At 39.9% G+C, this 15,793-nt stretch overlaps 1 protein-coding gene across 1 annotated transcript; it reads left to right on the top strand.

The window, feature by feature from the left end:
- Positions 1–250: 250 nt before the first annotated feature.
- panx2 (pannexin 2) lies at positions 251–13,234 on the top strand. Its single transcript, XM_079825552.1, has 7 exons — positions 251–479; positions 610–662; positions 2,097–2,648; positions 7,575–8,689; positions 8,799–8,937; positions 9,026–9,217; positions 10,856–13,234. Exons 3-7 carry the CDS (start codon positions 2,420–2,422, stop codon positions 11,149–11,151), a joined length of 1,971 nt encoding a protein of 656 aa, XP_079681678.1. The 5' UTR covers positions 251–479; positions 610–662; positions 2,097–2,419; the 3' UTR covers positions 11,152–13,234.
- Positions 13,235–15,793: the final 2,559 nt, after the last annotated feature.

Below are 15,793 nucleotides of genomic sequence, written 5' to 3'. Positions count from 1 at the left end.
GAAAAGGTTGAGTATATATTAAATTACATATTATAGGCCTATATATTCTAATATCTTTATGCTTTTAATTCTGTCGCCTTTTGGTTAAGCCAATTTTATCGCGTTTCAACACACTCGTAGCCTGCTAACGATCGTCTTGTGTAAGGCTAAACAATGACAATATATATCGAAGGTCTGTGTGAAGATGATCGTGTAAACTGGAGAAGTGTGTGAGGTTTGTCAGGGGAGGATGAGCGGGATGGCGAAAGGCGGAACAAACCGGTGTGTGTGCCCGGATACACGCTGAAGCGGCTCGCCCGCACTGCAGATTAACTCTACAGACGCCGGGGATGCTCAACAATAAAGCACAAGTCACCGCATCCGCGTTCACTGTTTGTTTGGAGATCTGGTGGTCGTTGTGAAGAGATCTGTCCTGGTGTTGTTGATTTGAGCATGGGATTCAGACTCTGCGTGTTCCTCATAATCGAGTAATCTGACAGGTATGTGACATCATGACGATGAGAGTCAATGCAGCCTAGTCCTCTCCGTCTCTCTTTCACTCATGCCGTATGTAGTATCATGTATTTTATCATATCCATGTCTTAAGCCGCTGTATGTCTTTCTGACCAGTGATGATGCCGGATAGCCTGATGATCCGGTGATGGACAGCTCCTCGACTGAGCGTAAGTGATGTGCACCGCATGACCTTTAATGCACCTAAACACTGTCAGAATGTCAATATGTCGGGCAGTGTCGTTACAGCATGGTCGATAAAACTAGTTTAGCCTATATTTGAGGCTGTGTTATGTTAAAAGATTGCCTACTACTTAGGCTACTTCATGCTGCTTTAAGTTTGCATGACACATTGCTAATCACTATCAACTTCTTTGAGTTTTATCAAACCTGCTGTGAAAAGGAGTTTTTGTCATCTTTCCCCCCCAAGTGAGGAACTAAATTGACTATAACTAGGCCAAAGTAACACATACAAGACAGGATACGGAATACTACAATTCATCCCATGAGTATCAAAAAAATCCCACAGAATTTAGTCCTGCATTTAATACAAACAAATACATTTTGTGGGTTAATATTTATTTTAAAACATTTCTGCATATTTAGACTTTTTTTTTTTTTACATTTTACTTTTTGCATTTATTAGATATTAATAAACATCTATAATAATATTATTATATATTATATTTTTAGATTAACATAAAACATAAATTCATTTGAAGAAAAAAAAAATCCCAAAAATAAATATGTATTTAAGTTAACTTTCAAACTTGGAGTTCCCGCTGTTTTTTTGTTGTTGTTATTTTCATTTGTTAGAAAGCTGTTCCTTATTGATTTCTTCAGCTCAAAGCGAGATATATCGATCTCAAAATGTACGACAAAATGTGTTTGTGTTTTTATACCATGGGCAAAGACACACTGCAACATAAGCTTCCATCTGTAGTTCAGAAGAATGCAATGAAACTTTCTAGTGAGTTTAAAGACCAACAGGGCATCTTTGTACTCTAATCTGGACTGTCTTTATTGATTAAGCCTTTAGTAGGGATGTCCTTGTGTCCTTTTGTCCTTGTCACTAGTACATGCTCTCAAAGGACTCTGCAGAGAGACACACTCCATTGGTTACTGAATTAAAGGAATATGCACTTTCATAGAGAACGTGCAGAAGCAAATGCAATCTACTTTTATGGTTATAGTGCTTTTATGGTTATAGATACTACGTTATCACCAACATCATGAATACAATTTGAATTAAAAGTCTTTATTTTAAATGTATTTTTAATTTTGGTTTAGGAGCTTCGTTTTTTCTTGTTAAAGGGATAGTTCACCCAAAAACCCTCAAGTGGTTCCAAACCTGTACATTTGCCATTTACTTCAATAATAGGGGGAAAAAAATACTATGGAAGTCAATGTCTACCGTCAACTGTCTGGTTACCAGCATTCTTTAAAATATATTATTTTGTGTTCAGCTGAAGAAAGAAACTCATACAGGTTTGGAACAACATGAGGGTGAGCAAATGATGACAATTTTGATTTTTGGGTGAACTATCCCTTTAATCTGTATATGTTAACTCTGCTTCTGAATGAGCTCTCTTGTTCATTTACAGGTTTTTGCAGAATGGAATAAATAGGATGACAAAAGCTGTCAATATAAGCGACAACAACAAATCAGCTAATCTCTTCGATCTACCTCTGACAAGATCAGTCATCAATAACCCATCAACTCAGGCTGATCACTAAGCTTCCTTTGTGACTCTTAGAAGATCCACTTTCATCCTTCAAGTCAACACCTCTTACATATAACTCATTATATTGTTGCAGGGAAAAGCCCTCAGCCAATCCATTGGCTGACGGGTTAGGAGGAGGAGGAGGAGCTTCAATCCCATCAGGAGTGTTGTGAGGTTATTGGCGAGCAGGCTGCTGGGACCGAATGCAGAACATCTTCGAGCAGAACTTGGACATGGCCACGGCTCTGCTTGCGGGTGAGAAGCTGAAGGAGTTGATCCTGCCAGGTTCCTCACAGGATGAGAAAGGCGGGGTACTCGCCGGTCTCATGGTGCAACTCAAACTAGAGTTGCCCTTTGACCGGGTCGTCACCATAGGAACTGTCATCATCCCTATTCTGCTGGTCACATTAGTTTTCACACGGAACTTTGCAGGTTAGTGGTGTTACGCATTATTTGGACAAACGTATCTGATGAACACTTTACAATATGCAGCGACAAAGAGTTTTGAAAGCCATTCGTTTTCAAATAAAGGCTGATTTATACCTCTGTGTTGGACCTACGCCATAGGCTATGCGTCGGTTTTCATTTATTCTTCTGCGTCGTCTGCATCGATGTGCAATATACTGAAGAAGAAGCAACTTGTATTGTACGTTGTCGGAGAAGCAGCAGCAGTGATGGTGGCAAATAGACAGTGGCTGTGTTCGAAAACTGCCTTCGTAGGACACATTTCAAGGTAGGAAGGCATCAACATGCAGTCATATCAAGACTGGTTTCCCACTGAAGCTAAGCAGAGCTGAGCCTGGTCAGTACCTGGATGGGAGACCTCCTGGGAAAACTTGGTAGCTGCTGAAAGAGGTGTTAGTAAGGCCAGCTGGGGGTGCTCACCCTGTGGTCTGTGTGCGGTCCTAACACCTCAGTATAGTGATGGGGACACTATACTGTCAATAAACACCATCCTTCAGATGAGACGTTAAACCGAGGTCCTGACTCTCTGGTCATTAAAAATCCCAGAAAATCCCAAAAGAGTAGGGGTGTAACCCCGGCATCCTGGCCAAATTTGCCCATTGGCCCCTGTCATCATGGCCTCCTAATCATCCTCATATACTGATTGGCTTCATCACTTCGTCTCCTCTCCACCAATCAGCTGGTGTGTGCTGGGCATTCTGGCGCAATATGGCTGCCGTTGCATCATCCAGGTGGATGCTGCACATTGGTGGTGGTTGAAGAGATTCCCCCCCTTCCATCTAAAGAGCTTTGAGTACCCAGAAAAGCGCTATATACAGTAAATGTAACAAATTATTCAATGTTAAATTATTCACTTCCTGCCTCCTGAGAGACCTTCACCTGATCGATTTTTGAAGGCAGCATAGATGTATCCTTCGCTGCCTTTGATATCCCACAATCCTATGCGTTTCATTCGGCGACAGTTGAGCTAGAAAAGGAAAGATGGCATCTGAAAAGTTGCAGTTGCTGGTCAGTTTGTGTGTAAAATGTAGGTTTTTGTCCAATGTTTTCTACTTCTAATGTCATTTCTACAGAGAAATTACTACTGTTGTAATTAAATATTTGTTAAGTCCTCACCAAAGCTCGCTTTATTTTACTGTAGATCATTAAACTGTTACGCTGCCTCCGAAGTCTGTCCGAAATCAGTTTCGTGAGGTACCTTAGTGCGATTATGCTGTTTCACAAGTCATTGCCTTATAAGGCAGCGAGGCAAGAAGTCAGCTGCCTATGTTTGCAGCCAGTGACTTTTGTTGTAGCTTGAGTTGTTAAATATTGAAGAACAGATCATTTATAATCTGCATGCGGAAATGAGTATGAGGAAATGCAATGCTATCAGAGATTTTTTTTTTCAGACCAATCACAGCGCTTGCAGTCTGTGTAGAATTGAAACATTGTTACATTTTGTAAAGGTGCACGTCAGGCTACGCCATAGGCTACACGTACTACACAGCCTACGACATAGCTTTTATGTAGAAGTATAAATCAGCCTTAAGAGTTGGGTATTTCCGAAGACAGAGCTCAACGTTATGCAAGTGAGCAGCGAAACTGTGATAGTAGCCTCTAACCTGAGCAAATTATTCAATCACACGACTTTCAGTTTAATTTATAGGGATTTATTTGGGGAATGTGTCTCCTTAATAGTTTATGTGCTTATTTTCGATTATATCGTTTATCCACCTTAATTGAGTGAGAACATATGCATTTTTATTCACATCTTGGTTTCCATCCGTTATTTATGCAAAATCCTAAAATTTTCATAAAAATGTGTGGAAGGAAACATGCTTAGAGTGAACGCCCTTGTGACATGGCATAAAACTCTAAATCAGAAATATTTATGGATTTACACAACTTTTTAAAGTTGACCCATTATTAACAGCTCTATGGGACTTTCTATATTCCTGTTGTCCACTAATATCCAGCAGAGGAAGGGTTAAAGATTGTTTCTAGAGAGATTGTGGGGTGATTAACTAGGAAGAGAGAGAGAGAGAGACAGAAAGAGCGATAAAGAGGGGTTGTGGTGGTAGGAGGGGGTTTACTCTAAACGCTGAGTCAGTCTTACTGCATAGCAGCACCAACTGGCTGTGACTGAACATTGAGAACCCTGCTGGGCAAAAACATGCAGTATAGTTTAGATCTGAATAAGTGTTGGAGACATACAGTACAAATATTTACCCTTCGAAAAGTTGTAATTGGAACCAATGTGAGACTGCAGCTAAATTGCCTTTTCATATCTTTTGAGGGCTACTACATTACGATACTTTTAATAGGAACACTGATTATATCAGGAAAGAGGATTCGTGAAGGTCAAAACCTCATTGAGGCTGTTTGTAGGATAAAATGCAAGGACAATAAATAGAATCTGAAACTTGAAAGCACTGAAAGAAAAAGTACAGCCTGTGACCATAAAGAGTATATTCCCATCTAGGCTCTGCTTTATAAAACTAGCTTATGACCATATTATCTTACTTAACTTACATTATTGATTCTGCGCAGGAGTGTAATCTACTGAGACCCAGAGTAAGGCGTCTATAGGAGTTACAGCAGCTGTGAAAGAATTACCTCTATCTTTGTGCAGCTGGCACAGACAAATGTAGCATTTGTTTTGATCACTGATTCATCATTAGATTGGCCTGTGCTGCCTTACACTATGCAGTAAACATATTTCACTCAATAAAAACCTGATGACAGCTTGTGACTAGAAACAAATACCAGCGGGATGCACCAATTTCCAGATTTTCAGTCAGTTGTGATATACAATGTTAACTTTTATAAGTTTTTGTCAGTTTTTATCTTTTGAAATAAATTTAGTCAGTATTACATCATCTAATAGTCCTAAATAGACTAAAATGGCAGCCAAGTTTGGTTGATGAAAATAACATTTTAGTTGATGAAATCAAAAAGTCTTGTTAACAAACATTTTCTTCTGCAGTAATGCCAACAGTAAAGGCCGAAGCAACAGCTTAAACTTTCGTTTAGCTTAACACCCCCCCCCCCCCCCCCCCCCCAAAAAAAAATCAAGTTTTTAATGTTGTTTATATGTCAAAGATTCTGGTTGCTGGTGTTTCTAACATCACAAACTAGCTTGTAACCAATCACGTCAATGTACGGGCAGGCTTTAAATTAGCATATCAGCATTACTATGCTGCTAAGCAGGGAGGGGAGTCTCAAGCGAAGCCATACTGGTATATTTTTCTGTTGATATGAAAAATCATGTACATTTAGCACAGTATAACGGGTGAATTACGTATATGATGTATATTACAATGTTATGATAAACTATGACTTTCTTTACTGACGTTCTAAGATGTTCAAAACGTTTCTAAGGATGCTGATTTTTAGAAGGCAGACTGAGATGGGGAACGTGAACATGGTTTGTGTAACATTAGCAACACATTATCTGTTTGATACTTAGTCAAGCCAAAGTCGAATCATATTAATTAACGTTATGTAATTAATATGATTAATATAATATCCGAGTGGGTCCCTGAGCTTGTGTGTGTGAGTGGAGGCGGGGATAATTTGCATATTCATTGATCTATGTATACTAAAGGAAGTAATGGTGTGGAGTTATATTCAAGCTATTTTAAAGGGTTCACACAAAAATGAAAATCCTGTCATTAATTACTCACCCTCATGATGTTCCAAACCCATAAGACTATTTTTCATCTTCAGAACACAAATGAAGATCTTTTTGATGAAATCCGAGCGCTCTCTGACCCCTTCATAGAGACAGCAATTTAATTAACACTTTCAAGGCCCAGAAAGGCAGTAAAAACATCATTAAAATAGTCCACGTGACTCCAGTGGTTCAACCTTAATTTTATAAAGCGGCGAGAATACTTTTTGGGCGAAAAAAAACACAAAATAAAGACATTATTCAACAATTTCGTTTTAGCCTGTGCCAGTCTCCTACATAATTTATGTTGTAAATACAGTGCAACTCCTGCGTCATCATCACACATGCGTCGTGGTGCTCACGTGAACAACATTGGCTGCCGTAGAACTCGAAAGCGCTGCACTGTTTACAACGTAAACTGCATTCATAAAATTAAGGCTAAACCACTGTAGTCACGTGGACTATTTTAATGTTTTTACTACCTTTCTGGGCCTTGAAAGTGTTCATTAAACTGCTGTGTACGGAGGGGTCAGAGAGCTCTCGGATTTCATCAAAAATATCTTAATTTGTGTTCTGAAGATGAACGAAGGTCTTAAGGGTTTGGAACGACATAAGGGTGAGTAATTAATGACAGAATTTTCATTTTTGGGTGTACTATCCCTTTAAGGTATGAAGTTTTTTTCACAGGAAAAAACTTTAAATATTAAATATATTTAAATATTTTGGTGATCAAAGATGAGTTTTAAGGGATAAAGTAATTTACTACAGGCAGGGGCATTTTTTGATCTAATATTTATATATTTTTATTTCAGATTTATTTCAATTAACAAAAACATTTTTAAATACTTTTAATTTTAGTTAACTATAGTAACTCTTGATTAGTGTGCACACCAGCGGACGACAACATTCTGTTAATTTTAATCCTATGCAGTTATGTCATCTGTCGCTTTAAATGATTAAGCTCTTTAAAATCAGATAAATTCTATTTAGCTGTCAATGTTTTTTATTGATTCATCAACTGGGGGAAAAAATAGCTTTGTAACTAATTCCAACCCTCTGATGTTATGTGGACTTCGCTATTCTCTTAGAATTAGAACGATTATTTTAACTTTGTAGTTATAGTTATCATTCTTGATGTGAACAGGCCTTAACACTGGTGGTATCCAATTGATTGCTGAAAAAATCCTGATTATTTTGCGAAGTAGGATACTTATGTTTTCTAACTCCTTCTCTTTTAGAGGAATCCATATATTGCTACACCCCACACAACTTCACCCGAGACCAGGCCCTGTATGCCAGAGGTTACTGCTGGACAGAGCTTCGAGATGCTGTTCCTGGTGTCGACCCCGAACTTCGGCCCTCACTGTTTGAGCACAAGTTCCTGCCCTATGCTCTGCTGGCCTTCGCAGGCATCATGTACATACCTGCCCTTGGATGGGAGTTCCTGGCCTCCACTCGCCTCACCTCTGAGCTCAACTTCCTCCTTCAAGAGATCGACAACTGCTACCACAGGGCGGCCGAGGGCAGAGCGCCTAAAATTGAAAAGCAGATCCAGTCCAAGGGCCCAGGGATTACGGAACGTGAGCGACGGGAGATAATCGAGAATGCAGAGAAGGAGAAGAGCCCCGAGCAGAACCTGTTTGAAAAGTATCTTGAGCGCAGAGGGCAGAGTAACTTTCTGGCTAAGCTGTACCTGGGGCGACATTTAGCCATCGTCTGCCTCAGCTCATTACCCATAACATACCTGAGCGCTTACTATGCCCGTCAGAGGCAGAACGAGTTCACTTGCGCGCTTGGCGAGCCGCCGGACACTAGCAGCATCCCTGAACTGCGACTTAATGTCAACTGCAAGCTACCAGCCGTGCAGCTCCAGCGCATTATGGCCGCAGTGGACATCTCTCTGCTGTGTACTATGAACCTCATTATCCTTGTGAACTTGCTGCATTTGTTTGTAGTACGAAAGTCCAATTTCGTCTTCGACAAGCTGCACAAAGTTGGCATTAAGACACGTCGGCGCTGGCAGAAGTCACAGTTTTGCGACATTAACATTCTGGCCATGTTCTGTAATGAGAACAGAGACCACATTAAGTCTCTCAACAGACTGGACTTTATTACAAACGAGAGTGACCTCATGTATGATAATGTGGTGCGGCAGCTGCTGGCAGCGTTGGCTCAATCCAACCACGATGCCACTCCGACTATGAGAGACTCTGGTATCCAGACTATTGACCCCAGTATGGACCCCTCAGTGATCGGTGTGGGAGAGCTAGGAGGAGAGCCCTCAGTAATCAAAAGACCCCGCAAGAAGATTAAGTGGATCCCCTCATCTAACCCTCTGCCACAGTCTTTTAAAGTAAGACTTGATTGAGTTTCTTATTCATATTTAGTGACTTATTTAGCTTACTTATAGTATGGACCTTCTATTAGTGAAATGTACCTTATATTTCTTTGTTTTTATACAGGAACCCTTGACTCTAACCAGAATGGATAATAGTATAAAGGCAGATAAACCTAAACCAGTCCGAAGGAAGAATGTACCAGATAGCATTATGGCTCCACTTCTGGACAGCAAGAGCACACAACATCCTCCTACAAGCATAAGTAATGCCAAAGTTAAACCTGGTTTAAGTTAGTATAGCTAATGTGGTCGAAATCGTCCTCTGATCATGTTTCTCATTTTACTTTTCAGCCACAGAAACATATAATATAGAGAAGAAACACTCTCTTAACCTCACGTTGGATGTTCATCCCTACATGCTAACCATCCAGAAAGCGAAAGCAGAGATAGTCAACCCCGAGCCCCCCGCTGTTGAGCACTCTCTCAGTAATGTGTATATTGAGGGTCCACATACAGTTCTCCACGTCTCCTCCTCTCTTACTGGTATGCTTGAATTGTCTCTAGAGATGCACAGTATATCAGTACCATATCTGCTATGCTAGTCACCCTGCCTCCCTCGACAAAAAGCCAATAGGAATTTTCCATTAGCTTTTGGATTAATGCAGCAAAAAAGCTTTGTGACCAACATAAGTTTATAATTCTTACACGTACACATAAGGGTATTCTTCAGAAATTAACTTTAATGAATTGTGAAGCCTAAATACAATCGGCAGAAGTATCACAATCATGACTTCAACGTTACAACCACTTTATTCTTTATTTAAAAAGATTTTCCCTAGAAGTCTTCAGTCAGAATACTTTGCAAGAACGCAATAATAAACAAGGCTGTAAAAGCGAACTAGTAGGTAGACTTTTTCCTGTTTTATGTGATGATATTTAATGTCCTTGACAACCTCTGTAATCCCATTTAGCCACATGTTAGCAAATGCCTTTTCCAAGACACGTAAAAGCTTAGACAAATATTCAGAAAAAAACATTGATTTGGGACTATTGAACCAGAAGTGCAAAACTCCTTTTAAGTTTGGACTGCAATATTGCGCATGCAATAGAGTGCCCTAGTTTTCACACTTTCCCTATTTTTACATTACTTTCGCCATTATCTAGCTCACCCACTTAAAGGGTTAGTTCATCCAAAAATTATCCCATAATTTACCCCGACCCTCAAAGCCATCCTAGGTGTATATGACTTTCCTCTTTCAGCCAAACACAATCAGAGTTATATTAAAAAATATCCTGGGTCTTTGTCCTATGAAAAAAGCTTTTTGTCTGAAAGCTTTTTTGTAAAAGAAAATAACTTTATAAAACTGTAATCACTAGCTTCCGGGAACGGCCATCTGCGCGTTCTCGAAAGAGTCGAGTTCTGGCGTATGACGTAGGATGTAGGAGTAGCATAAGCTTAGACGCCTCTCGTGGTTCAAACACACAGAGCTGGGCAACAAACTCATGCTCCTCTGACACTTCTCTTTAAAAATTCTCATTCTAGAGTTCTAATTCGTGACCGGTTTTTTTTTTTTTGCTCTATCCTCTGCTCTTCCACGTTCGTCAATATGTCAGGTCAGAGTTCACTCTTCCATCAGAACTAGACTCACATATGGCAGTTACCGGAAGCCAGTCGTTATAGTGGATAAAGTTATAAATATGGATATTTTTCTTACAAAATGTATTGCTTCGCTTCAGAAGGCCTTTATTAATGATGATGGATGGGCTATTGGGCTTCAAAGTTACTATTCACTCCCATTATAAATCTTGGAAGAGCCAGGATATTTTTTTAATATAACTCTGATTGTTTTTGGCTGAAAGAAAAAAATCATACACACCTATGATGGCTTGAGGGTGAGTAAATTATGGGATAATTTCCATTTTTGGGTGAACTAACTCTTTAAGATTACTTAAATTTAATTTTTAAAAACAGTAATAATTTAGTAACACTGTTAGATGTCCTGTCTGTTAAATCTAAAAAAAAAAATGCTACTGTACAATGCACATTAATGTTGTGATGCCTAAATTTGCTTGTAGGATTTAAAACGTTTTTGTTATTATTTATTTAGACAAAGTAGTATAGCATTTTAGTATCAGACATACGTGTATCATTTTATATTATCACCTTTCTTGTCCCCTTAGAGAAGAAAGATTCTCCTCCACTGTCCACCACCACTGCCTTCTCCACAGCCACTCTCTCCACAACATCGTATATGAATGGTGGAACGACCAGTGTGCCTCCTCCAGACTCCCCAAAGGTCAAGGATCCTCTCAACCAGGGGGCAGAGCCTGAATGCCAGTCCGGGCCTTTTACTCGAAACCACTCACACCCGCTGCTGAGCATCCATCACACCTTGTATGAAGAGGACGAGGAGGAGCAAAACAGAAGGGACAGACTTGCCAGACCAGGCGAGTTGATTGCTGCTGGAGAGTGTTGAAAGAAATGTATACACACCTGCACACACACATACACACACACACACACAAAAGAACTAGAATATGAACTGAAGCACAAAGGAACACACTGTTTTTTTGGGGGGTTGTGTTAATGGTTTTGCTATTATCGGTGAATCTCAGATGATTTTATTTTCAGGGATGAAGATTATGGAACATTGGGGCAGGCAGTATTTTACTTATTTTATTATCTTAAAGGTGCACTTATTTTTGCTTATGTTGAACTGACAGATATGAAAGTGGTTGCAGGATGGATACAGGAGTTTTCGGTTACTGGTATCTCTGCAGAAATGGCCTATTCACAGTCTGACATGATTAATTTATTCCGCAAGCAAAAGTATCCCATAACAGGGATAATAATAAATCCCAAGTGAAATATTGAGCTGGTCATATGATCTTAATATGTCAACCACCATAACACTCCATAACGTAGATGTATCTTCATCTCATGTGAGTGTATATCACTTTAAATATTAACAAACACTATTCATTTCTTTGTGTAAAAAGTGCACCTTTCATCTCCCAGGCTTACATCCACATACTTGGAAGTGTGTGTAGTTTGAGGGAAAATGAAATTACCCATGACTTTGGTGCTCACCAAATGGGTTAATGAATGACATTCCTAATGAAGGCAAAGGCACATCAGAATTTTGCACAAAACAGTTTGTTCCTGTTTAACATCAGTGTCAACATAGTTGTGTGTTGTTTATCTGTACACAATCACTGTCTGTTTCATATAGATGTCTTGAGGTATCCAACGCAATACATGTGTTCTTAAAATATGCAACCTCATTTCTTATTGTTGCAATAATATGCACATTTGGAATGTATATACTAAGCTGTACAGGAAAAAAAAAAGTTCTTACATCTAATAATATGAGATTTTTCCTTATTTTAAAAAAAGACTGTCACATGGCGTTCATCCACACACCTCTGGTGCCCTTATTCAATGAGACTATATCACTCTGGGTCTCTGGGCCATGTGCTCAAAGACTTTCAACTACGGATTGCCCGAAGAAATATGGATCCTTCTACCAGCTTTTTTGAACAAGAGTTGTGACAAAAAGATTTCAGCTTCTTCAGCTGGACATTTTCAAGTTAAAGAGGATTCAAAAAACATGCTTTTGATACCTAGATCACAATGAACCACAACTCGTGTAAGTGTCATACCACCTTTGTAAACCCTGGTTAAAACCTTTGATATCCACTGATGCACCTTGTAGTGAAGTTTAAAAAAAAAAGCCCTGTCAAAACACACTTTTATGATTGCGAGTGAAGCACACAGTAATTCACAACAATTAGGCCCGGTTTCACAGACAGGGTTTAGACTAATTATTAGAACATTTAAGTAGATTTTATAAATGTGTCTTAGAAAAAAAAAACATTGCTGTGTGCATCTTGAGACAAAACAATGGCATTGACTTATTTTAAGATATGTCAGTGCAAATTACTTTCAGTTAAAACAGCTCAAACATGCATTTTAGTCTGGGGCTAGTTTAAGCCTTGTCTGTGTAACCGGGGGTTAAAATCCAAGAGCACCTCTAACCACAAGGCATGAGATTGATATTAGGGATAGCTGCAGCTCACTGTTTTTCTAGCACATATCATGATCAAAGTGCAATATTTTTATGTGATACAGGGAACACAGATCATGAATGACCATACCATCAGAGGGGAAGAAAACACACCTGATTTTCCAGGCTTGAATTTTTTAGATCTGAATATAATTTGATGGTATTATGGGTGCTAATCTCAAACTTGAATATCTTAATGGCATTCAGTCCTTAAGCCGATATGTTCAAATGAGGTTAGACAATGTATGAAAAAAGTTCATGGCCATGTCACCTTGCTTGTTTTTGTGTTTGTTTTAGTCTATTTTTGTGTCACAAAAATTCATGACAAATGTTTAAGTTTTATATATGTATATTTATTGAACTGCAGAATTTCAACCAAATAACCTGCTTAGAGAAATAAATGAATCTATGCTAAAAAGAAAAAACATGATAGATTACCTCATGGTTGTATACTGCATGTTCAATTGTTAAATAAACTCATGTTACATAATTTACATGGGGGGAAATACTTGAATTCGAATCATAAACTCTCCTAGTCTGTCTTGCACAGGTATTTATCTTTTTAGTTGCTCTCTGTATGTTTGATGAAATATTTCTGTTATACATGAACCTCAGAAAGAGGTGTATGAAGTTCACAATGTTGTACAATGCTGTAAGCAATTTTTTAAATACAATTCATACTAACTCACAGAAATCATTGAACAGTGTCATGAGAATTCCCACAGGTCTCTGTATTTGTAACAGGACCGCATAAAATGTTAACATGATTCTGAGTGACCCATGCTTTTTAGCCAATCAGAAACACCCTATGGCTGTGAATAATTTTTCGTGTTAGGGCTTGCTGACATCGGGTGTCCGTTCTTCGTACCTCGCTTAAAGGGATAGTTCACCCAAAAATTTAAATTCTGTCATCATTTACTCACCCTCATGATGTTCCAAACCTGTATGAGTTTCTTTGTTCTGCTGAACACAAAAGAAGATATTTGGAAGAATGTTTGTAACAAAGCAGATAGAGCAACCACTGACTACCATAGTATTTTTTTCCCTACTATGGTAGTTAATGGTTGCTCTATCTGCTTGGCGGAATAGTTCATTCAAAAATAATTTACTTACTCTCAAGCCATCATAGGTGTATATGACTTTCGTCTTTCAGCTGAATTATATTAAATGATATCCTGACTCTTTCCAGCTTTGTAATGGCATTGAATAGTGCCCGTGTTTTTGAAGCTCCAAAAAGCGCATCCATCCATCATAAAAGTAATCCATACGACTCCAGTGGGTTAAGAAATGGTAAGCTCACTTGGCTCTGTGCAAAGCTTTGTTTTGTCGTGCAAACATCTCTGAGCGCTTTGGATTATTCTTTGGACTGGATTTACCTGCGTTTAGGCCTGTACACACCGGGACGAAGATCGCGCACACCTATCGCTTATCAACGTTTTTTCGCCGCGTCTTGAGTGTTCACACCCAAGCGATTTCCACTGGCGATGCGCTGAGTGAACATGCACATTCAGTAGATGCGCTCTCGGTACACAAGGTGGTGCTGTAGCACTTTACGCTTTTGCCACTCGCTTGTCTCACAGAAGAAGAAGAAGAGAGACAGTATTGACGTGCTTGCCAAAACCATAGATATATTATGTCTATGGCCAAAACCATTCACACACTTTTTGCTAACTGGCAAGCAGCATTAGCAGCTCATCTTCTTCTTTGGCCCTGTCCCAAATGGCACACTTCATGTGCACTTTCGGTCTTGTGGACTTACAATGGCCGTTGTGTGCGTGTGTCTGTTAAGTCCACGAGACTGCAGGGTGTCCCATTTGTCATTTTAGGTCTCAGAAGGGTGCTCGCTTTGAGGAAGACTGTGAGGGTTTAGGGTGCCATTTGGGACAGGGCCTTTGTCTACTTACTACTTCTTCGTCGTATCAATGGTCCTGTCCCAAATGGCACATTTCATGTGCACTTTCAGTCTTGTGTACTTACAATGGCCGCAGCATGTGCGTGTCCATTAAGTCCACGAGACCGCAGGGTGTCCCATTTATCATTTTAGGTCTCAGAAGAGTGCTCGCGAGCGCATCCTTTGAGGTCAATATGCGCCCTCGATGCGTACTTCTGCCGAGCCCGCACTGGTGCGAGCTACGCAGCGGACTTCTTCCTGGCAGTCAAAGCGGCATCACATTGTGAAAGTGCGGACTCAGAGGAAGACCGTGAGGGTTTAGGGTGCCATTTGGGACAGGGCCACTGTGTGCTCTGCAAGACTGTTTTGTGCTTGAGCGCCACCAAGTCGTGTTTTACTGTCACTTCAGCAGCTCCAGGCACGTGAACAAAAGCGCCAATCTCATTGGTCTGCCAGTTTTTAACGCGCCGCGTCAAAATTACGCTTTTACGCCTGCCGCTTTGCGCGTCGGTGTGCACACTCACATTGGCTAGTCACGAGGGATTAAACGTTGCCAATAAACGCGCGCGAAAATTGTCCCGTGTGAACAGGCCTTTTGACCTTGCTTGTTTTTTGGGATTTGATATTTGCCTCTTCCCCTGATTTAGATTATTTTGAATGTTTGCCTGTGTATCAACCCATGCCTGATTTCATGTTTGCTCTGACAGATTCCCTTGAATTGATTTCTCGTGCCTGGATGAGTTTTTCCACTCTGCAGTGTTCATTGTGCATTACGCTGCTTTCCAAGTGGCGTGCCGCTTCACCATTCTGCTGATATTATTTGTATGTTCTTTGTATAGGTCTGATCTCTATAACTAATAAACTGCACAGGGATCCAGCAGAGATTCTCAAACAACAAACGGAAGTATCCTAACAAGCGACCATGCTCTCTTCACATCATCAACAATTGTGCAAACTCACCTCACTAACGGAGGAGCTAGTCAAGTCCTTGCAAACACTTCAGTTACCGTCTCCCTCCGAGCTGCCCAGCACATCTTGCCCTTCAGCTACAGCTAGCCTCAGTCTGTTTGCATAGTTCACCCCAAATTTTTAACTATCCCATAATTTACTCACCCTCAAGCCATCCTACGTGTATATGACTTCTTTCTTTCAGCCAAACAC

Source organism: Gobio gobio (genome assembly GCF_949357685.1).
Source record: "Gobio gobio genome assembly, chromosome: 9".
NCBI lineage: Eukaryota > Metazoa > Chordata > Actinopteri > Cypriniformes > Gobionidae > Gobio > Gobio gobio.
Note: the sequence above shows the minus strand (reverse complement) of the source record. Positions and strands in the feature narration are given on the sequence as shown.